Raw genomic sequence first — 25,669 nt, 5'->3', positions numbered from 1 at the left:
TGACCATAATATTATCGTCGGCATACCTAAGGTGAGTGTTGTACTCGTCGTTGATATTTATGCCGAATCCTTTCATTCCAGTAGTTGGACAGGTGAACAGTTTTGGAAATAGGTATAACATCTCCCAGCCTTACGCCTCGCTGTAGTGGAATCGCGCTCGTGCTCTGCTTCTGTATTCGGGCCGGATTGGTGCGTTCATGTACAAGTACTTCAGTACCTCGATGTAACGAGAGTTGATACGGCCGCGGTGCAGGGAGAGATTGCAGCACTGCCCAAATCTCGATCGAATCGAAGGCCTTCTCATAGTCCACGAACTCCAAGCATTGTGGCAAGTTATACTCTTCGATCTTCTACATAACCTGCCGCAGTATATGGATGTGGTTTATCTATCCTTGATTTTTGTTAATTTTCTTTGATACCTATTGTCTTTATTTATAAATTAATTAATAATGAAACCTAAAAAACAATGTTTTTTATTTATTTCCTCCAACTTTCTTCATCATCCGACGGGTACTCATGGCAGAAGTTCCGTAGAATAATGACTAAAAGTGACATACGTCATATATTTGATTAAAAAAATTCGTAGAACAACAACGGTTTATCACATACATCCTCAAATTGTCCATAGAACAATGACGCATGTGATTTTTACAAAAAACTAAGTATTTTTGGAGATGGGTACATAGTTTATATAAAATAACATCTTTATGTTTATAACATCCCCAAATTTGAAACCGATCAGCCAAGTAGTTTTTTTTGTAGATACAAAAAACCGGTTCCAAAACTTCAAAACGCTCTCCTGGAAACTTAACATTTTGCAGATACGTCGTTGTTCGACGACGCCGACGAAATATAAAACAAGTATTCTAAGGTAAAACCTGTAGCTATGCCAATGGACACCATTCATTTCACTTAAACCAAAATTACGTCAAAGTCCGGAGTTTTATAAAAAAAATAATATGCGGTATGATTATTTTTTATTTATTTATTTTTCCTATATTTGCATTATAGGTAGGTACCTACCTCAGCGTTTTGAATTTTTGCGTTGATTTAGAATTTCTCACAATTTAGAGGCAATTAGATTTAAGAAGTGTTTGATATGAATTTCAACTTTAATATCTCTACGCGTTCATGTGAAAAAGGGTAGGTAGTAAGTTTATAATTATTAAAAAAATATTTTATGTCATGTAAGCAAAAATAATATTTTAAATTTTATATAACTTCAAATTTATCATTTTCGCAATTTTTCCTTTATCTGTACTATATAACGTTGCTTCGTGCCGAATTTCAAGATTCTGAGTTCACAGGAAGTACCTTGTAGGTTTTGATTCCCTAGCGTGTGACGGAAATTCGTCTAAGGTGTCGGTATAAACTGCTGTATCTTTTGATCGCGTTAACTTAGAAGTTTGATTTTTTTACTTCTTAAAGGGACAATAGATCTAGGTATTTGGTATAAATTTCAATTTGATACCTTTATTCGTTCGTGAGAAATAAGGTAGTAAGTTTCATTTTATTAAAATATTTTTATTATATTATATAACTAAAAAAATGTAATTTTCGCAATTTTTCCTATATTTGCATTATATGACAATGCTTTATGCCAAATTTCAAGATTCTGAGTTTACGGGAAGTATCCTGTAGGTTTTGATTCCTTTGCGAGTGTCGAAAATTTGTTGAAAATATCGACATAATCGGCTGTATCTTTTGATAGGCTTGGCTTAGAAGTTTGATATTTTCACAGCTTAAAGGGACAATAGACCTGAGTATTTCATGTGAATTTCAGCTTGATACGTTCACGCGTTCTTGAGATAAAGGGTCTTGACAGAAGGACGGACGGACAACAAAGTGATCCTATAAAGGTAGCATTCGGATCAAGACGACCGCGACGCGAGACCGCGACTCGAGACCGCGACCGGCGACCGGTCGCAGGTCGCAGGGCGACAGCTACTTACGAATCTTCGCGACACGAGTCGTGCGACCCATACGAAACTCAGTATGTTTGCAGTTAAAGTAAAATAGTACCTATCTGTAAACAATAAAAATAAGTACCTTTTCTAATAAAAATATGTATCATTTGAACTTACTTGTTTTATTTAATGCTTTTCCAATTTCTTCCCAAATATTGTCTCTCACAGTATTATCTTTATAAGCTTGAAGTCTCGTATCGAATACAGGTGCGTTTTTACTTACTAATTCTATTAAAATTTCGTCTTCGTGCGAAGAAAACACGGCCATTTTGCATCTGTCGCGCCGCGGCACTGCCTTGTGAGCGACCGAGTCGCGCGACGCAAGTAGCCGGCAGGCCACGCCCACACGTCGCGCGACTTGGTCGCTTGCATCCGTCAGCACTTCCTATTAATTCATATAAAGCAGTGGGTCGCAGTCGCCGGTCGCGGTCTCGAGTCGCGGTCTCGCGTCGCGGTCGTCTTGATCCGAATGCTACCTTAAGGGTTCCGTTTTTTCCTTTTGAGGTACGGAACCCTAAAAATCAGTCAAAAGTGGTTTTTTCCGATGTCCTTAGTCAATATCACTTTTGACTGATTTTTCCGGTCAAAAGTGAGTGGGTATGTAGCCTCCAGCGCGTGTTCTGCCCTACCCAATCAACAAAAGCTCGTAGAGCTCGTAGAGCTGATGGCCGCTGGGGCAGGTAAATTCTTGAGTGGTGACCATAAGTCGGAAGACGTAGCGTGGGCAGGCCTCCCACTAGGTGGACCGACGATCTGGTGAAGGTCGCGGGAGGTGCCTGAATGCGAGCGGGCAGGACCTGTCTTTGTGGAAATCCTTGGGGGAGGCCTTTGTCCAGCAGTGAATGTCGTTCGGCTGAAACGAACGAAGGAACGAACGAATGAACGAATCAACAAATTAATAACATGAATCAACAAAATTGCATTACATAATAGCAAGAAAAAAGTAATTGCGCTAAATTTTTTTTTTGTTGTTGTTAGCTCAAACCGCTTAGCGTCATCTGTCGATATAAAAATAAATTGTAAAGTAAAAAAAAAATAGTACATAAATGAAAGATCCAAAAGTATAAAAATATCCAAAATAATCTAAAATCTTGGCATTCGTGCTAAACCCTTTTCACAAAATTGTTCATTTACCGAGATAACTATTTCAGAAAAATTCGGACCGTTACTTTAGACAGTTGCCTACTGTCACCATCACAGCTGCTGCTGTCATTTGATAGTGATGTGTATAATCATTATGTATTTGAACATTCAATTCGATTGACATTTTTCAATTTAACCATTAATTTACTAATATAGAAAATAATTAAAGAAGACGTTTTGATGAAATCGCGGGCTTCAACCCGCAAAATGTAATTCTATTTAATTTCTAAACAAAGTTATTGCTCAATAGTTGATTATATCTCAATAAAATAATTTATTTTGTACATTTTCACATAATTTTGTAACACGTACTATCGGCAACTTAACAGTGTTATTAACTGCCCGTTACTGGTCATGTCGTCTCGTTCTATTGCAAAGAATCACTATTTGATGAGAGTGAGTGCAAAAACGGAAATGGATACTCTTGCCGAAAGAAGTCCGCATATTTTCAATCTTGGTTAAATTAACCTAACGTTTAGAAGTCGAAGAACAATAAAAAAGTACGATTTAAAAAACGGTTGATCATTTTGATTTTCAATCAATTATAATTTATCCACCCATGTTTGAGGTGGGTGTTTTTTTATGTGACAGGAGGCAAACCTTTTTCTGTTATGGGCGCGGTTTGAGTGGTAATACGTGTGTAAAGCAATCGTAATCATTTGGCAGGTCATAACGTACGATAAAGTCAGATAAACAAAGCTTTTGACACAATAATCGTACGTTATGAACTGTCAAATAATAACGATTGCTTTACACAATTCCACCTCTGGTTGTAATACGATCTCTCGAATAGTTATTAAGAAATACATGAAAATTTAATAATATTTTGTTAATTAGAAATATATAAATATTTTTATTTTATTTTTATTGAAATTTCTCTCAGTTGTTTTTGAAAGTAAATAAACTTAACGATGACAATGAAAATTATTGAATATTCAATTCAAATAATTTATTATCTGCTTCTACATCACTAAACACAGTGTTTTTTTTTCGAGTTTGGGAAAAGTATTTCGCAATATTATTTAATTGGTTTTGAGTTATTGACCACGTTGGAAAGATAAAATTAATCTGTAATCATGAGTCCTAAAACGGATATAGTAATTAAACCAAAAATAGTGCGGGTTTATGAATTGGATGAATTCGAAAAATTGCTGAAAGGAATGAAGGTTGCAGCATGTATGATCACAGAGCCCTACCAAATTGGTAAGTTTTTAACCTACTTTGTAACATAAATAATTGAGGAAAAAATTTATAAGTGTTAATTCCAAATTTTTGCCGAGTTTTAAATTGTAAAATCTGTGACTAACCTTAAATTTTAATTTTAATGCTAGTTTAGTTTTTTCAAGACTTAAATTAACTTTATTTATTTGAAATTATTATGGACTGTTTTAATGCTTATTTACTATGTATAATTTCAGTTGATGAGGAAAGTGTAATGCGTAGATTGAGTGCGCTTACACTCAATGGTCCGTCAGACGGTAACGCCTGTTCTTGCTGTGGCGTTGGCCCATTCGAGACGAGAGCTCAGCAGATAGCTCATTATAAGCACCACTGGCACACACATAATTTGAAGAGGAAACTATTTGGCAAGGCGCCCCTAACGCTCGGCCAATTTAATTCTAAAAAAGGTAAGTAAATTATTGTGCAATTTCAGTCTACATTATTTTTAATGTCAAGGACATAAATCATTAATTAGCAATGAAAGAGAATAATAGAAAATAATTAAATTACTTTGTTAAAACTTGTGAGCTGGATAAAAAATTGTTATGACAACTAAACATGCAATTTAACTATATTTTAATATATTTTCTTTCTTAGAGTGCATTTGCTGTTGTTATTAATTTACTGTAGTTAGATTAAAGTTCAGCCAATTTCTAGCTTTTTACTGATGTGCAATTTATGTCTCTAAGCATTTATAACGTGGTCAGTTTGGCTGGTTTGGCCTAGTTGTGCAATAGTAGTTGTAGAAGCTAAAATAATCCAAAACTCAGCTAGTTTTTATTGAAAAACAAATAAATCGCTTATCAACTATTGAGTACTGTAAAATCGTGATTTATTTATCAAGTCCACAAACATTGCCAATATTATGCAATAATGTTGTGATTGAATAATTAACATTACACATACTCACGTCTCTAAACACGAATGTATGGAAGTCTAATATGTTTCATCTCTTTCTTTTGTAGAAGAAGACGAAGACCTCAACGTGTCGGGAAGTGACTCGGAAGCAGACGAGAGTGCGACCAAACCGGCCAGTGACCTGTTCGCAGCTGCCACGAGACATTGCAAAGCTTTCTTCACCAACAAGATTGGACAAGTTTTCTGCGTGTACAGATGCATACTGCATCACAAAAAGGTGATTGCAAAATGTTGCCAGATGAATTTGAGAGTTTATAGCTTATCTAGTTTTATCGTGCGTGATTCCCTCCCTAATCAAAACACTAAATAATCAAGTTATTTTTTTAAATGATTGATTTCCCATCATACCTCATATTTCACCTCCTTTTTTTTGCCTTTGGACAATGCCTTTCGTGTTTCCCTAGTCCATATTCAAACTCCGAATCCTCTTTTATCAGGAAGAGCCGTGTGTAGACGGTCACGGCTGCCAATGGATAGCGCGCGTCCAAAAGCTGGTTCTCCCAGTATTCCAGCGGTGGGCGGTCCTAATGGTCTCCGGGGGCCATTTCGCGGGGGCCATCTTCTCCGGCAGCATTCCCGTGGTGCACAAGACCCACCACTCGTATGTGACCCGCAGGGGCCAAGGCCAGGCCCAGGTGTCGAGGGACCAACACGGGAACGCGCCTAAGTCAGCTGGAGCTAATTTGAGGAGAAAATTGCAAGCACAGTTTTTACAGGTTGGTTGTTTTGTGTTCACTTACATGTGTTAAAGAGTTTTTTTTTTGTAGGATTAGAGGTTAATATGTTACTGGATTGGATAGGAGGAGTGTAAATGTAATCTATTTATGGAGCCCAAAAGAAACTGAACTTTTATACTGCAAGCACATAATCTTTTTAGCTTCATTTCAGCATTATTTGGATAAAAAGTATTTTACCATTTGAGACTAGATTGTAGAAGACACTTAGGTCATCTACAATCTAGTCTCAAACTAAAACTTAATTCTGTTTTCCATAAAATTGTAACAGTTAATAATATGTCGAATTTTTTGAGATCTCGATGTTGGTCCCATACTAAAAATTGCTGTAGGTATTTGACTACCAGAAAAACCTCATTCAACCTGACATCTAACTTCCTTTTTTACACCTCAGACGATTAACAGGAACTTAATTGTTTAAGACCGTTCAAGACATCATAGCTGGCTGGGCAGAAGACCTCATAGGATGCGAACTCATCCTATACCGGGCGGTGGGGTCACTGAACCAGGCAGCTCTGTTCGGCAAGAACTCACCGCTGAAGAAAGACGATATGAGAGTGAGGATTCTGCCGTTCCCGACTAAGAAGCCATCGTATAAAGAAGTTAAGAGGGTGCACGAAACTGTTGCCAGCGTTGAAGTCTATGGTAAGAATTTTTATGAATAACTAGCTTTTGCCCGCGGCTTCACACGCGTGAAATAGTGTGACAGATCGGCATAAATTATAGCCTATATGTTTATCTGGGCCACAAACAATAATACTGTAAAGTTTCAACAAAATCCGTTCAGTAGTTTTTGCGTGAAAGAGTAACAAACATGTTAACATCCAGACATCCATACAAACTTTCGCATTTATAATATTAGGATTACTTTAACATAAGTGAGACAGTGCCTGACGTATGGGAACGGCATGGAGAGGTAACATGACGTGACAGAGCATACAAGTCTGAAGCACATCTGAAGTCCCGACGTTTGATGTCGCAAAAAGACCTGGCGCCATACTTCAATATCAATACTAATGGTTTCGTCCGATCTGCAGTTTAAAGTCTAGCTCTAACGAAATTTTACATCCTATTTGAGTTAGTTAAATCACTTTTGCAACCTTTATCTTGCTATTTGAAAATACCATGACAGCATGATTGAGGATAGTCTTGGAGCAGCTACACAGTTATGTCTGCCGTTGAAAAGTGTCACACCCAAGGAACTGATCACAGAGATCCGTCGTCTTAAGAACTGCAAGGCTCCTGGATACGACCAGATTGATGCAACACTCCTGAAACACCTCCCGAAAAAAGGTATCATGTTCATCGTAGCCATATTCAACGCGTGCCTAAGATTGTCAGTTTTTCCTAGTCAGTGGAAAATAGCACAAGTGGTAATGATATTGAAGCCAGGCAAAGCACCTCAGGAGGTGTCGTCTTATCGACCAATAAGCTTACTCCCATTAATTGGCAAATTATTGGAAAAAATTATCCTCAATAGACTGCGAGAACACCTCCAGGATATCATACCTAAGCACCAGTTCGGCTTTAGGGAAGGCCACGGCACAATCGAACAGATTCATCGCCTGGTTGATATACACTCGACAGCAAATAAATCGCACCACCCGCGACGCGAACTTTAAAGATTTTCTTTTGACACAATAATGGTGCCCCAACAATATTGGTGTTATTTGAAAGCCCAATAAATATCCTTAAAGAAAAACACATTTAATTTCTTAATAAATGATTAACATATACCATAAATGTGACTTGAAAAAAGACCTCACTTTGGGCTCACCTCTGGGATCAATTAGACCAAATTTTATGGTTATAAAACCAAATAATGATCACACGTGTCCTCTTTAACAGATGGATAGCGATTAATCCCAACTTAACAGTTTTATAACCATAAAAGTTGGCTCAAGCGTAACTATCTATTTTTTGAAGAAGTGACTCTGGATCCTTCTAAAGAAACATTTTTGGGGTAAAAACCTTTCCTATAATGAAATGAAGTTTAGAACTAGGCTTTTGAATGGTACCAATATTGGTGTGAAGTGGGGATGCATACGTTTGAAAGTGCTTGTCGCGGGTGGTGCGATTTATTTGCTGTCGAGTGTAATAAGCAGAGCTCTGGAAAACAAAAAATACTGTTCAGCTATCTTCCTAGACATAAGCCAGGCGTTCGACAGGGTCTGGCACAATGGACTTCTGTACAAAATAAAACATTCACTGCCTCACTCGTTCTTTCTCATCATCCAGTCGTACCTTAAGCAGAGATGTTTCGAAGTCAAATACAATGAAGAGCTGTCTGCAATGCACAAGATTGAATCTGGGGTGCCTCAGGGTAGCATTCTTGGACCTGTACTTTACCTGATTTACACATCCGACCTGCCAGCTGCAGATAGCTTGACTACTACAGCCACATATGCCGATGATACTGCCCTCCTATCAGTCCATGAAAATCCTGAAACTGCCTCAGAGAATCTCCAGACACACTTGTCTCAAATCGAAGAATGGTTTGGCAAATGGCGTATTAAAGCAAATACAGACAAATCGGTGCATGTTACGTACACACTTAGAAGAGACACCTGCCCACCTGTGAAACTGTATAACAAGGAAGTTCCGCAATCGGACAATGCGAGGTATCTGGGAATGCATCTCGACCGCAGACTAACGTGGCAAAAACATATATGGACAAAGCGCAAACAATTAGATCTCAAAATCAGAGGTATGTACTGGCTTATTGGACGCGAATCACAGTTAACCAACAGCTGCAAAATGTCAATATACAAAAGCATTATCAGGCCAATCTGGACCTACGGGATCCAACTATGGGGTTCAGCAAGTCACAGCAACATAGAAATACTCGAAAGGTTCCAGAGCAAAACCATTAGAGGCATTTTTAAGATACCTCCCTATGTCAGTAACAAGATTATGTACATGGATATCAAGCTGGATACAGTGAAGCAGCAAATTGAAAAGTACAGTAAAAGTTACCAACTGAGACTGGATAGTCACAGAAACGAACTCGCCTCTCAACTACAAGGAACTGGCAGTCTCCACTTTTCTAGACTGAAGAGACATAGCATTCAAAACCTAGCGAAAAGATTCGCAGTGAAAGAATAAGAGATGACTCACTGGACTAGTCTCTTACTGAACGCCCCAAGAACCGGATTGGAATCAGACAGATAATTGGATTATTGTTTCGCGGAAACAGATTGCCAAGTAGCAGATTAGAAAAGGAAAAAAAAAAATTTTTGAAGATACACAACCCTATCTGAGAATCGATTATTATATTAATAGAATAGATTGACTAAAGCCCTGTCTGTGAGCACGTAGAATTTTGCCCAATGACCCCAAGCTACCCATCCTTATCGCTCGCGCGTAATTATGTTGCTGTCGCGCTCGCACACTCACTGCGGGCGCCCGTCGCACACTCGCAGACTAGACTATATCTATTCGTAAAATAATTTTTCCTTATTGCATCATCAGAGTCAGCAACAAATGACTCACAAATTCAGAAAATTATATTGTTTTCTTAGTAACATAAACACGTGCGCTGATAATGCTGGTATGTAAGCGTAATTATCGGAATTTTCTATGGGAACATTAAGAGATATTTTGTCAGAAGTAGCTGCATACCTAAGATAATTACCTAGATTATAGCATTGTATCTTTTGGAGTTATAACAACAATTACAACTCAGCGTAAAAAAATACTAACATTCGTTCGTTCGTTTCAGTCAAATGACGTCCATTGTTGGACAATTAGGTCTCTGTCCAGCAATGAATAGTCATTTGGCTGAAACGAATTGGCATTATATCCGCTTTCATATTTACCAGTTTCTACTAGTGCATCTTATACATATAGATGATAGCATATCAATTTAAACGCTTTGTCGTCTATGTAGTAATAATATGCGCTGTGCCACAATGCGACAGACGTGACCATATCTCTCTGTAATCATATTTAAAGCTTAATGGCATGAAATTAAGAAGCCCTATTATTTATCCATTGCAGAATCGATGGAGCTATTCCAGAAAGCCCTGATAACGTCCACAGCAAGGCCAGTGAGCAAATCGGGTTCTGACACGAGTGTGCAGAGCAAAAAGCCTGCCAAAGCCAGCCCCAACAAGCCTGTGGATAGAGCCAAATCGAGGTAAACGGCGTTTAGGAGTTTACAGGACGTAGCACACTTATCAACCTGGAAAAGGTCCGTAATCGTATCAACTCATCTGTATTTAATAGGTCAGTATTCTTTGTATGAAACTCCGCACTGCAACACTTGTCCGTAACGTAAACGCCTCGCCTCGCGGTCAACCAGGCGTCCACCCTCCTTAGGGTGACTCCTTAGGCACTAGTTACTGACGTGTGTTAGACAAGTTGATATGCTCTCCTAGGAGTCGCTGTAGTGGTAAACGGGGTGAAATTATGCCTGTTTTCACCATCAATCCCAATTTTTAAGTGACCCCTATGAAAACAAAATTCCTGTTATAAGTTATAAGGGTCACTTGAAAATTAGGGATTGATAGTGAAAACGGGCATTAGTCTCGTATTTCCTTATTTCTTTGACAACCCCTTAAAATATTTTAGTAAAAGGGATAATAAATAATTTATTTATTTTTATTTAAAGACTTTATTGCACACACATAAGAATGTTCCGTACAAAAAGGCGAGCTTAGTGCCATAAGTCATTCTCTCCCAGCTGACCTTGAGCAAAACAGAGAATTGGAGTATTCAAGAACATAATGGCAGCATTTTCCTTACTAGTACCACTTCTTGTTCATACTTACTTTTTTCTTTTGTACCTCACTAGAGAACGCACGCCACGCGAGCTGCCCACCCAAATGCTCTCAAGCGAAGACGAAGGCCCATGTTACATCGACTCCGAAACCCCAGCTGGCTGGATCAAGACCCTCTCCGAGCAGAGTTCCAACGGGGTCATAACTAACTCCAGAAAAGACCTCCTAAATGACAACCCAGTGCCTTGCCCGGATTCAGATAGCGAAGAAGATGTTATAGATAAGAAAGAAGCGAAGAAAAAGAGAAAAAAAGAGAGGAAGCAAGAGGAGAAACAGCAACCGGTTAAGGTGCAGCAGAAGATCCCGACTAATGTCAAAAAGGTAAGGAATCGAGTTAATTAAATATTATTTTTTTCCTACCACATTGGTCATTGGTATTGGTTGGATAACACTGCGGTCAATAAGCGCCTGGCGTGGCTCAATCGGAGCGACTGCTAAAGCATACATCCTTGGACATCCTTCTACATTTTACACTAAGTACCCTTCTAGTCCCAAACTAAGCAAAGCTTTTACTATGTGTACTAGGCAAGGATATTGTTAGGTATTTGGTAGGAAGGGGCGATACGTCGCACGTCAATCAAACAAGCAAGTCACATGCACACTCTTTTATTAGAAAGATGGCCGCGGGCGGGTCGCAGCCCGCGCCTATAGATGCTTATATCTAACATCCCTTCCCCTTAAGCTAAGGAATTACAGAAGAAGTACATAGTAATACCTAATAATAAATATACATTACAACCTAAATCATGACAACAGTCAGTCATCGCAAACACTATCCTGGTCCGACGTTGGTGTGGAGAATATTGGACTTATTGCCTGTCGCCTGCGAGTCACCACCTGGTCGTGGTCCGTGGGGGCGGGCGAGGCCGCGCTCGGGCCCGGGCCGCTCGCCGGCGCGCCATCCTCCCCCCGCGGCACGTCGGGCACCACGTCGGGGTCCCAGTCATGGTGGTTGTCTGGCGACTGGCTCCAACGTCTTCTTATTTGATCAATGTGTCTTGTGACGTTTGCATTTAACTTTGGTACATATATCAAATATGTTACATTGCCTGTTTTCTTTAATATAACACCTTTAACCCAGGAAAAGTTTTTAACGTTAATGTTCTTAGTTATCCACACTTTATCATTTTCTTTAAAGTCTACTCTGTTAGTACCTTTATAATATTTAGCCTGTAAGGACTGATTACGCACGATTGTGTCAGTGAGGTCTGTGGACGATGGAGACGGCGCAGACGGGTTAATTAAATCTAAGCGAGATCGTAAAGTGCGTCCGTAAACTAACTCCGCGGGTGTTTTATCAGTAGTACTGTTTTTAGAGTTCCTGTAGTCAAATAAAAGTTTAGCTATTTTATTTTGAATATTTTTTTTATTGCAACCTTCTAAAATCAAACTCTTAATCCCCTTTTTTACTATTTTAACATACGACTCGGCTTGCCCGTTGCTTGCTGGGTGATAAACAGGGGATAATGCGTGTTTAATTCCGTTTAGTACACAAAATTGTTTGAATTCCGCAGAGGTAAAAGAGGTACCGTTGTCACTCACCAATGTATGTGGGATTCCAAACCGCGACATCATGTCGTACAATTTATTAATTATAGCATTTGAATTGTACGTCGAGGATACGTCATAACATTCTACCCATTTGCTAAAAGCGTCAACGATAACTAAAAAGACGTACCCGTGAAACGGACCCAGGAGGTCTACATGTATACGGTAAAACGGCTGCGGCGGCACGGGCCACGGCGCGAGCGGCGCGTGCGGCGGCGCGGGGCGCAGCGCGCAGCACACGGCGCAGGCGCGCGCCAGCCGCTCCAGCGCCGCGTCCACGCCCGGGAACCACAGCCGCCTGCGCGCCTCCGCCTTCATTTTTACCACACCGAAATGCGAACTGTGTAGTTCCCTACATACGCTCTCTTGTAACGACGGGGGTATGACAACTTTATGTCCACGCATTAAAATACCATTTTCGAAAGACAGCTGAGACCGACAATTGAAAAAAGGTTTTAACTCCGAGTCAACTATTTTTCTAGGCCAACCTTTTAAAACGTATTGCATAACGGTCGACAGGGTGACGTCATTAGCTGTTTCGCGGCGCATCTCGTTTAGCGTCACCGGTAAGTCGCCATCAACCACGAAGTTGACATAAGTAGCGCGGTCTCCGCACTCCGCCAGCTCGTCCGGCGCCGCCGGCTCGGTCTCCGCGCACGCCCGCGATAGATAGTCCGCCGTGTTTTGCTTACTACCTATTCGCTGGGTGCGAAGTACTAGGTGGGGGGGACATAATCTATCGCAGCGCTCATGGTGGTCAAAAGTAGAAATAATGTTAGCTCTGTCATCAGATGTATCTGTCAATGGCAAAGCGATTCTACATAATACATTTTAATATCATTAATTATTCGCATAAAAAGGGTCCTACTGGGAACTTAAATAAAAGAGTGAACTGTATTTCGATAGGGCTGGTTTAATAGCCGTTTACAATTTGGAAATAACTAGACTATACAACGTGGTAGTACAAAAATGAGTCACAGTAGTTGTTGTGCACAGATGTTTGCCTTAAGTTGAGAGCGTGAATTATTGAACTCTGCCCTTGTTTTGTTCTTAATTCTTCTACATCTCGGACTTGTCCAGCCAATACCAACAACTTTTCTTTAAATACGGTTTGTGGTTGGAATTTTATATTGTAACACTCACAAACCCAGTCTTCAAAACAATACTCATTTCGATCTGAAAACGATATTTAATTTATTACTAGCGATACAGGAACATTTAAATATATTTACTGTTATTAATGAAACCGTTAAAGTAGCTTTTTTTTTTTGTTTTACTGTAAAACTACAACTATAAATGAAGTAAACAAACCCTGACACAATCAAAATTAAACACACTTTTTGGACTTCTCTCATTTGATTTGAATCACCAAAATGATTTCAAAACCTTTTTTCCACCCAAATCGTGGTATCACAACAATTTATTAGTTGAAAATATTTGTTATCTTTTCATTTCGATATTTTTTCACAAATATACGACCTAAATGTCAATGTGACAGAGCCCACAAAGTTGTGGACGCTAGTTGGCGCTGTAATCGTGCACAGAGCCAATAAACTCTATAGCATAGTTATACGCAGCCAAAAATATAGCGTACCTTTGTAGGCGGTTAGCTGATATCTCTGGAATGCCCTTATGGGGTCCAAATATGGCCAACAGGGGCTTGTGGTCTGTTCGTAATATAAAAGGCTCTGACCTACCGTAAAGGTACTGGTGGAAACGTCGTACGCCAAAGATAATAGCCGTCGCTTCTTTTTGTATTTGTGCGTAATTTTTTTCCGCCGACGACAACGTACGAGAGCCGTAAGATATTGGTCTTTCTAAACCATCATTGCCTACTTGAGAGAGCACAGCCCCCAGCCCGGTCGGCGAAGCATCCACTGATAGTATTATCTTAGCGTTTGGATCAAAGTGAGCCAAAGTATTATCGGACGCTAAAATTTTTTTTATACGCTCAAACGCATCGTCATGTATACTGGTCCACTCCCATTTGGCATTTTTATTTAATAACATATACAGTGGACTTAGTATAGATGACGCGTCCGGGACAAAGTTACGATAGTAATTAGTAAGCCCTAGGAAAGACTGCAACTGCGACACATTTGTCGGTTTAGGTGCGTGTAAAATAGCCTTCACTTTATCGGGCGATTTCCTAACTCCGTTTTTATCTATGGTGTGCCCTAGGTATGCAATCTCATCTTTGAAAAATTCGCATTTACTTAATTGTACTGTTAACTCGGCATCATTTAGCCGTTGTAACACTGCTATTAACCTTTCTCTGTGCTGAATAGTATTGACTCCAGTAATTAAAATATCGTCTAATAGGAAGATAATACCGTCTATGCCAGAAAGTAAACACTCCATCGCGCGCTGAAAGATAGCAGGTGCGCTTGTTAAACCGAACACCAAACGAGTGAAATTAAATAGGCCACGGTGGGTATTGATGCACGTTAAGCCCTGCGAACTTGAATCTAGAATAAATTGATTATATGCCATAGATAAGTCAATTTTACTGAATTGCACGCCGCCGTGCAATTTAGTTAACAGATCATTTACTGTCGGTAAAGGGTATTGATCGACCACCAATTGTTTATTTATTGTAATGGAATAATCCGCACATAATCGGATGCTTCCGTCCTTTTTTAAAACCGGCACGACTGGCGAAGCATATTCAGAGTGCTCGACAGGTTTTAAAATACCCAGAGATAATAATCGATCGAGTTCTTTATCAATTTTATCCTTTAACGCGTAGGGTACCGGTCTAGCTTTAATAAAAATTGGTTTGGCGTCCGGTTTTAAACGCAAGTTAATTGTGTACTTGTTAAAAGAACCGAGATTGCCTGAAAAAACTTTAGGGAACATGTCGGTCAGCTGTTCAACGATCTCATTCCCGCCTTGCGGCGGCGCTTGCGCGTACAGCGCGTGTACCGGCGCAGGCGTCAGCTCTAAACTAAACTCGCGAATAAAATCGCGGCCCAGCAGCGGCGGGCCGCCTGAGCGCACTACATACACATTCAATGTGCGTGTGCGCCCGCTGTATGTTACAGGCAACGATACCACTCCGATTGTTTCTATGTGTTCTCCTGTATAGCTAAGCAACTTCTTGTTTGTGACTGACAACGGTAACTCCTTAAAATTTGATGTATAGGTTTTTTCTGACATTACGCTAACGGCCGACCCGCTATCGATTTCGAACTCTAAAACCAAACTACCGATAATTACTTTTTCAGTCATCGGTTTCCCCTTTAAACACCGAATATTATAAAAAAACTTACCGTCGTCTCCGTCGTCCACGTTACCTTCATTAACGTATTTCACATTGTCCCCGTTAGGACACATTTTACGCAAATGACCTTTAGAATTACACTTTTTGCATTTGTAATTTTTGAAACGACACTGATCGGCCCTATGGTTTGTAAAACCGCACACACTACACTTTGCCTTCTTGGTGATGTTGAACACTGCATCCGGGCCCGCTGTGCCGGCGCCGCCTGCGCTCGGCACTGCCAGCGCCGAGGCCTGGCGTGCGCAGCGCACGCTCTCTGCCAGGTCGATGGCTTTCGCGAGGGTTAGCTGCTGCTGATCCTGCGCGAACAGTTTGTCCCGCTCGTGTCCCGCTGCCATGCCCATGATAAATTTATCAAGCAAGGCCTCCTCCAAGTTTTTAAAAGCACAGTGTGCTGCCAATCCTCTGATTCTGGCCGCCCATTGAGTGTGACTTTCCCCTGGACGCTGTGATGCAGAGTAGAAGTTTGATTTTTCGGCAAATCCAATTCTTTTGGGTGTGAAATGGTCATCTAGGAGCTTCACAATTGCCTCATAATTCAATTCTTCTACCTTATGGGGTAATGCCAGATCACTTGCTAGCTTGAAAGTTGATTCACTTAATGACGTTAACAAAATCGCCCTCCGCTTGACTGTCGCCTTGTCCGTTTCAACGGTTATGTCGTTCGCAATAAACCATTGATTTAATCGCGATTTATAGCTGTTCCACTCCTGTGACAAGTGGTCGAATGTGGAAAGAACACCAAAAGACACTCCCGTAGACATTTTTAAAGCGAAAAGTGAGTCCGATCGTCGCCACGTGTTAGGTATTTGGTAGGAAGGGGCGATACGTCGCACGTCAATCAAACAAGCAAGTCACATGCACACTCTTTTATTAGAAAGATGGCCGCGGGCGGGTCGCAGCCCGCGCCTATAGATGCTTATATCTAACAGATATAAACATACTACTTTTTTTTTGTAAATACATTCATATTAATTATACATAGTAACACCAAGACCCGTCACAGAAATTAAAATTAATCATTTCAATTTCTGCCCGGCCGGGAATCGAACCCGGGACCTCTCGGCATATTAGTCCATTCTGAAACACTACACCAAACGGCCGACAAATATTTAGGATAACTTTACGGGTCAGGGTTCTTCAAGGCGACAGTGAATAGACACTTCCAGGACAGGTATGTACCTACCATCCTAGACTGCAACTCACTTATCACAGAACATCATGTGTGATTGCAAATATGTGCTTTGTTCTGCATAAAGAATTTTTATTATTAAAATTTTAACATAAATTTAATGATAGCACAAATATTAGCCTAAACTTGACTTGTTGACGTCATTTCTTAAATACGAAAACAGTCGTATGTGGCCGTTTTAACTAATACTAGTTTTGTCTATTTATCGTCACAGCCTAAATTATCACTTGAAAGAAAGTAACGAAGGTCTGAAAGCACTATTTTAATCTTCCAATAACAGTGTAAACATATCTCATTCTCAGATGTGGAAGTTGATATCTGGCAACGAGGTGACATCGCTGGAAACTATCTTTGAAGGCTGGGAGAGCGCGGAGTTAGAAGCGGCGTGCAACACCCAAGACCCTAATGATGGCAACACTGCGCTACATAAAGCTGCCATTGCAGAAAAACCTGATATGGTTACGTGAGTATTCGAAAATACATTCAGCTACATACATGCTTCGTTCGCATGAAGTTCCAATTTTTTTACACTATTTGTCGTCTCATACAACAGTGTGCTAATAACAAATTTAAATTTGAATCATCCACATGTCATCAAAATTGTTTAGGCGCTCTCGTCGTTTCAGTCGAAAGACGTCCACTGCTGGACAAAGGCCTCCCCCAAGGATTTCCACAAAGACCGGTCCTGCGCCGCTTGCATCCAGGTACTTCCCGCGACCTTCACCAGATCGTCGGTCCACCTAGTGGGAGGCCTGCCCACGCTACGTCTTCCAGCTCGTGGTCGCCACTCAAGAACTTTCCTGCCCCAGCGGCCATCAGCTCTTCGAGCTATGTGCCCCGCCCACTGCCACTTGATTTTAGCGATTCTGCGGGCTATGTCAGTCACTCTGGTTCTCCTACGGATCTCCTCATTTCTGATTCGATCACGCAGGGAAACTTAGTCGCTCTAGTGGGTGCAAAATCGATAGTCTACCTGCCTTTAGTGCTCACAAGTTGGCGCCATTGTCTTAAGTTTTAACCACACCAACGCGTGCAGATCGCCATCGCCGGCGCGATATAGGCTAATGACAGGTCACGCGACCCGTCCGACGCGACCAGTGTCACTGGTCTATGATCGCGCCGGCGATCTGCACGCGTTGGTGTGGTTGAAGCATTAGCCAAGAGCAAGTAACAAAGTGCTGCCAACTGAAGAGCTAATACACTAGCGCTCAATGCATAGATAGCAACTTTTTATGCAGAAAGAACAAGGCAGGTATTTGAACGCAATCGCACCTGATGTTAAGTGAGATGCAGTTTAAGATGGTATATAAGGTGTTATTTTTTATACTGATCATACTTTACCAACGCATCTAATAAAATCATACAAATACAACCCAAGTGTTTTTTCAAAAAAATTCAGGCTAGTTTTTGAGTAAAACGACAAAGAATGTTTCGAAAAAAATAAAAAATAAATCATCCTTTGAGCGCGGTGAGTATTCGTTGACGCACTATCGTAGTAGCCGGCCGAGGGCAACGACCGCTGCCACGTGCCGCGCCGCGTGAGTCGGCCATATTGATATCGCTGCCAGTCGCTCCGCGCCCACCCACAGCCCGCGCCGAGCCGCCGATCGGCATGCGGGAGCGCAACAACATAAATAATCGTCCCAGTCCGTCCGATGTGCGCAAACGTATTGCAGTGTATGTGCGAGTTATTACAATGCCGCGCTTGATAAATAACAAAACGCAGGTGAAATTATGTTTCGGGCACACTAACTGGCCGACTAGAAACATTGACGAGTCGAAAACCTTCACACCTTGCTTGTTTGGAGCCGCGCAGCGCTTCAGGGAGCGCAGCCGTATCCTGACTTGACGAGATCCCGTGCGCTTCGAGGACGAAGTTCTGGATTTCAATTTCAATCACCGGCACAGTGCTGGCGGTACCCAGATGCGAGCGCCGCAGACGGCGGCTTTTGCGTAAAAATACGAAATGCCTTATCAAGGAGTTGTTGCCAGAGGGCCACGACCGCGACCGAGTTCTATCGATGGATATTGCGGAAGTCTACCTAGGTACATACCTACAGTGTGATTTGGACAGATGAGTGCTTGTTTACGCGAAAGGGACTTTTTCCGTAAAAAATTAGTGCGCGAATTGTGAATACAACATCCGACGTGGTGTCTAGTGAACACCAAGCAAGTGTGCAGCCCGGAAGCATTACCTCAATTCGATCGTGGCTAGATTAGACAGTGCAAGACAGTGTTTACGTGAACATTCAACAAAGGCTTGACGTTCAAAATGTATTGTGATTAGTGTAATAATAACCTAGGAACTTTAAATAACAACATTCAAAATAGGTAAATGTGTGAATAAGTAAAATCAATGAATCTTAAGTGTGATGGCAAATCATAATTTAGGAATTAAAACCAGGAAAATTTATCAGTGAGTTTTATTTACAACACCTATTCATATTCAATATTAGGGTGCATTTCCACTGAAGCGAAGCGAAGTAGTAATAGGTATGTACCTATCAATTTTTTATTACGTCTCTAAATAAATTGCGTAGGCATTACGAAACCGTAGATATTGAATTCCAATTTCTATCCTTTTTTAAATTTCTAGTTTAACGCGGATGATTCGCCTCGGTTCGTTGGAAAAGTCCCCCGCTATTACACTAATGAAAATACACTTATTTACCTACTTATGTGGCTAGATTTTGTTTCTCCCAGCGCGTAGTACCTATTAACATGACGTAACATCGTACATACTCACGAGTGATAATTTTTGGTAACGTAGGTTTAGTGTAATCTAACCTTAATGTGTGTGAACGTTGAATGAACGCGCGCGGCCATTGTTCGTACTCGTATGAATGAAATGAGTAAAGAAAGAGAGAGAGGCAGTGAGTGAAGACAGGATGGTTGTAAAAATAATATCTTTTTTTGTTAGGAAAAGTAAAAACAAAAACTAGCCTGAATTTTTTTTTAAAAACACTTGGGTTGTATTTGTATGATTTTATTAGATGCGTTGGTAAAGTATGATCACTATAAAAAATAACACCTTATATATGTTACGTTCAAAGTGATAAATGTGAAAATTATGAATTATCGCCGGTTATTATGAATAATTACCGCATGATTTGGTAAATGTGATTAATATGAGGTCATTTATGTGTGTATAAAACTAAATAGGCGGCTTAGGGGTGGCCCTTGGGTCACCCCGCCGCACCTTAACCTATTTTTCACTTTAAATCAAAACATTATATAATAGGCATAATGGAAAAGTAATATTATGCAAGAAACATTACAAACTCATTATGCCAAATTATACAATTAATATATGATATCAAAACATTCAAAAGTTTGGCTGTACAAGAGCACGTACACAAGATGTTGTTCTCTTTTATGAAATTTGTTAGTACTAAGGTTGAATTATTAAATAATCACTGTTAAATGTGATTTATTTATCACTTTTACCGCGACTGTCGGTAATTATTCATAATAACCGGTTGTTATTAATTATTTTCATTTTAATCACATTAACCGTAACATATACCTGCCTTGTAAGTGCCTTCACTCTCGCGAGCGCGGCGAGATTATAGTGTTATTTAGCAGCCAAACTAATAACTATAACTTTCCACAGACAAATCCTGACTGCTGGTGGTGACCCCTGCATTCGCAACCATCAGTTACAAACGCCCTACGCAGCCACGCCGCATAGCGACACCAGGATCGCGTTCAGGATGTTCCAGGGACAGTTCCCGGATAAATACAACTATTCTAAGGTGAGCAGGAATAATGGGGATGTCGACAGCACAAAGACTATGCATTTTTGTTGCAAAATAGCACTTATTGCCAGTAGATAAGATGCTACTGCTTAGTTTGTACTGTTATTTGTATATTATTAACTAAAAATTAAAAAAGGAAAAAAATCCCCTGTACATAATGAAGAATGTTCACTAATTTTGTTTTTTAGCTTTCTGTATTCTCTGTTAAAAATAAAAAATACACGTGAAAGAATTATTTCGATACGTCAATTAGTTTCCAAGATATTGAATTTTAAAAGTGCGGGCGGCGGCCGGCCCGCCATTTTATGCGCGTGACGTCATTTTACAACGACTGGCTCATATTTGTATGGGTGGAATCTTGCAAACTGAATTTAGACCCACTTCCAGGCAACCGATTAAGCTGAAATTTCGCAAACACATGTGATTTGGATGACCATGCAATATTATGATGACATGGAGCTGATCTGATGATGGAGCTGGAAGGTGGCCATAGGAACTCTATAATAAAACGACTTAAATGCATCGAGTTTGGGCTCGTTCGTTTTGTATTGATGAGTATTTTAATTCTATATAGTAATCGGGGTCTAATGATGGAGCTGGAAGGTAATTCGCAATAAAACGACACAATCGCATCAAGTTTGGGTTTGGTTCAATTTTAATTTCTGTGATGGGTCTGGGTGTTAATATGTATAATAAGTTTATATTTACAAAAAAAAAAAAATTTAAGCATGTTTATATCCGTTTTCTAGTGAGCGGACGCTGTGAATGTACGTCACACGGGGTCACGTGACCGTCGGCGGGACTCAATATTTAAGCGAACTTTGAATGCCTATAAAATCATAACTACTGGGTATTTTTGAATGAAATAAAAACTAATGTATCTGTAAATGTAAAATCTTAACTGTAACATAGGTTTCAAGTGATTTTGCATACCTAGTAACATTCTCAATTGTCTCCATTATGCGTCTCCTGGTTATCATCGTCATCATAATCTCAGCCATAGGACGTCCACTGCTGAACATAGGCCTCCCCCAATGCTTTCCATGCTGCCCGGTTGGCAGCGGCCTGCGCCCAGCGCCTTCCTGCTACCTTTATGATGTCGTCGGTCCACCTTGTGGGTGGACGTCCCATGTCTCCTGATCAAACACACATTATTGCTAAATAAAAGCAAAAATATACATTTTATGCTACACAAGTGTTCCTTATATCTGAATTGATAGGATTTTGATATAAACCTAATCGTTTTATAGACCGTTTCATCCACAAAGACGCGCCCCACCAATTTTTGGTCGAGGGAAGCGCGTAGTGGGGCGTTTGATAGCAATCCGAGCGTCATTATTGTAGTGTGCGTGTGCACTCACGGATCATTTCGTGTGTACCGATAACACTCAAACATTAGAGTAGGCGCACACCGTTGATTTTTAGTTGGCCGATAGTTGTGCCCGATTTTAAATTGTATGAAGAATCGGTCAAATCGAATCGGCGTAGTGTGCGCACTCCCATACATGGGCATGTATGGGAGTGCGCACACTACGTCAGTATGGGCATACTGATCAACTGCCCGACTAAACTATCGGCCGACGAAAAATCAACGGTGTGCGCCTACTCTTAGCGGAAGAATGGTGGGGCGCATCTTCGTGGATAAAACGATCTATAGCTGTCGTAAGAGCGATTTTGCTATTAGATTTTTTATCTGCTGTATTATCGAGTATTTAATGTCTAATAATATTTCACTACAGGCACACATCCCCGGCCCAGTGACGCCCGAACTTCTAGAGCTAGAGAAAGAGAAGAAAGCGCAGCAGAAGCGAGCGAAGCGGCAGCGTGAAAAAGAGAAGCAAATTGAGAAGATCAAGACCAACCAGTTCTTGCTCATGACTGACGCGGAAAAGGTGAAACTTTTTTAAATTAGCTTGCTTATACCAGGCCTGTTCATCTCCGTGAGTTTACATCGAAAACAAAACACGCACGATGGCCCACCTACAGGATACTATTAGACAAGGCCTCACATACGAGCGAACATTGACTCACGCACGCGTATTCTTGTGTATGATAGAAGAAAATAAAGAAAATGGTGTACTAAATACTGTGCAGTATTTAACTGCCTAAATAATAATAAAAACACAGAATGTAATTTTTTAAGTTTCCTCAAGACACTGAGAGGTAGATAATTAATGATGATAATTCATGCTAAATCATGTATTTCCTCCGCCATTTTCCGCAGTTTGGCACCTCACGTCACATCATTTTACCTAAGTCAGCCCTATAGCTTCGGCGCAGTGCCGATCACTGACGTTTGTCAACAAAATGGTGCTTGACTCTTGAGACAGGCTAAATTACACCATATTGTTAATGACATTGAGCATACATTTTTTTAAATACCTTCGCGAAGTAAAACTTCTGTACGTAGTACTTATTATTATTCTGTGCTTATACTAAGAAACATGTAGCTATATTATGCACAGAGGGCGTAGTGTGAGTTACATCAAACCGCTCGCAAGTGAGCGCGTAAAATGACATTAAATGTATGACGGATTGTACAACGCCCCTAGCGACAACGTTCAAGAACTACACAATTTTCATACATTTTTTTAACGCCCGTGAGTGAGGACGTTTGATGTAAACTCACACTCAGCTCACAGATAAGAAGGCTTTTTTTTCACTGTAGCTAACATCGTCTGGTTGATACCCATAGTTCAAGTTGGAGTTAGATAGTGCCTATTAAAATTTCGAAGGATTATTTATTTTTTGTTTTAGGTTTACTCTTCAAATATGTCTCCTTATTTAATAAAATTTGCTGACGTTAAGCGTCGGCTCTCGATCTATTCTTTTTAAATAACTTTAAAGAATCGGACTGAATAAAGGTGGGAATCGAAATCGAACCCACGACCTTTCGCATTCCCGGTACCTTTCCTCTTCCTACCACTTATCCACTATCCCCACCTCAGGCAGTTTAATTTTTTCAAGTTTAAAAAAATGTCTCCTTATTGTGTCAAGTCAATCTAACAAACTGTTTTGTATCTACACAGGTAAAAGCAGCCGAAAAGCGATGCTTCCTCTGCGGTTCATCCTTACCCAAGCGTCCCTTCGAGTACGAACGCTATACATTCTGCTCCATACGCTGCCTTCAAAACCATCGGAACCTACGACCTTTACACATGAGTGCCTGATAAAAGTGGTGTCATACATGGTATGACATTAATTTGACGTGACTTGTCATAATAAATTAAGAAACGTGTAGTGTAGACTAGAAACACGTATGTGAAGACAATTACGTTATACATTTCCTATTTTAAATATAACCCTTTAAAAATTTTACTCGTGATATTTAAAAAAAAAATCTTAGCCGAATATCCTTTGCGTAAGTGTATGTATTTTGAAAACGTTTTTTCGCTGTTTTTCTTTAAAATGCTTGTTTGTATCAAAATTAACGCTGTTCTTTATTTATGGCCAGATCTGGGATATTAGTCACAAGGTGACCTCCCCATTGAATTTCTTGTCTATCATTTGACATCGTCATTCTAACAGCCTGGGCAGTAGCTACTATTATTTTGACCACACAGTTCGGAATGTTTACCGTTATAATAATCCAGATTTATTATATTAATAATTTGTAATGAATGACTGTGATAAGGAAGGACTGTCGCGATATTGGAAGGATTTTGTCAAGGATTTGGTAAATACTTTTAGTCAAGAAGATTCAAGCCTGTCATTTGTCTAATTTTTAACCAATCTCAGGCTAGTTTGTACGAGTTTTAGGAGTCGCCTGTAGTCGCAACTAACTTATGAATTATGGTGTATCATAAACTCATAAAAAGCATTGATTCTCAGTGATTACGTTTATAAAGAACATTTTTACATGTCCCAACATCAAATAAAATAATACAATAAACTGGGACAGAGCTGAGAAGCAGTGCAAGAAACTCGGCGACTATCAACTACTGTATTTTTACTACATTCGCATCCTATACGTGTAGGTGTTTTTCACAAGGCTTTTTCCAAGTAATATTTCATCACGTAATACGTTTTCATGCAAATTTCCGTAGAAATCAAGTATCATAGGAATCCTACTAATATTATAAATGCGAAAGTTTGTGTGGATGTCCAGTTGTCCAGACATCAAACATCCAGATGTTTGTTACTCTTTCACGCAAAAACTACAGAGCAGTCGATTTTTAATTAAAGTTCGCTCATCATATTGTTACTCTTTCACGCAAAAACTACCGAACGGATTTTGATGAAACTTTATAGTATTATTGTTTGTAACCCAGATTAACATATAGGCTATAATTTATACCGATCTGTGATACTAAATTTTACACGGGTGAAGCCGCGGGCAAAAGCTAGTACTTTATAGTACTGAGATATTCGACGCGTGTATTTTATCCAATTTAGATCAAAAACATGCCAGATCGAATGCCAGTGCCTCAAGGAAAAAGGTGCCAGGATATAGAATCACTACCGTGTATGTGAATACTATTTCTAAGAATCGGAAAAAGGAATTTGATGCTTATTTCCCAAACGAGAGAAAGGAATGCGTGAAAGGAGCTAGTCCCTCGATCATAAGATCAACGCCACCTATTTCAAAACACCAAACGTTGCTAAATTATGTTTCAATTAAGTTTCCGTAAATCTAGAATAAATTATGAAATTCATTTTAGAAGAATACTTACATATTCTTTTTATTTATTATACACATAAAATTGAACCAATAGAAATGTGTCAAATAATAATGTTTTATGTCGTGTTTGTCTCATCAAAAGTACAATTTGTTTTACCCCGTGTCTGTAATATAGAATTTGTTTATTTAATAATTATGTAATTATTTTTTTCATAAAATTGTATTTTATGTTGGCATTGTAATATTGTAAAAATACATGTATAAAACCCGAACTCGATACAATCTTTAATTTTAAAAGATGCCTAACCAGGCATTACTGTCTTCTCTATCAAAAATTAAATTGTCTAGTGACCCACCCATATTATTATGGGATTCGAACCCAGGACCTTCGTCTCCAATCATCTCTAATTCGATCACGGAATTTACTTACATAGCATTACAAGTTTCGTACTACGTTCGATCAGAATGCCTCAAAATACGGATCAAGAAAATTGGCGGAAAAA

At 39.8% G+C, this 25,669-nt stretch overlaps 1 protein-coding gene across 1 annotated transcript; it reads left to right on the top strand.

The window, feature by feature from the left end:
- Positions 1 to 4,086: 4,086 nt before the first annotated feature.
- On the top strand, positions 4,087 to 25,375 carry LOC135075293 (tRNA endonuclease ANKZF1-like). Its single transcript, XM_063969684.1, has 11 exons — positions 4,087 to 4,313; positions 4,529 to 4,738; positions 5,297 to 5,466; positions 5,687 to 5,965; positions 6,406 to 6,628; positions 9,983 to 10,121; positions 10,779 to 11,085; positions 17,090 to 17,250; positions 20,401 to 20,542; positions 22,285 to 22,437; positions 23,575 to 25,375. Exons 1-11 carry the CDS (start codon positions 4,187 to 4,189, stop codon positions 23,713 to 23,715), a joined length of 2,052 nt encoding a protein of 683 aa, XP_063825754.1. The 5' UTR covers positions 4,087 to 4,186; the 3' UTR covers positions 23,716 to 25,375.
- The last annotated feature ends 294 nt before the right edge of the window (positions 25,376 to 25,669 follow it).

Source organism: Ostrinia nubilalis, chromosome 10 (genome assembly GCF_963855985.1).
Source record: "Ostrinia nubilalis chromosome 10, ilOstNubi1.1, whole genome shotgun sequence".
Classification (NCBI taxonomy): Eukaryota; Metazoa; Arthropoda; class Insecta; order Lepidoptera; family Crambidae; genus Ostrinia; species Ostrinia nubilalis.
This window is presented reverse-complemented; position numbering and strand designations above follow the sequence as displayed.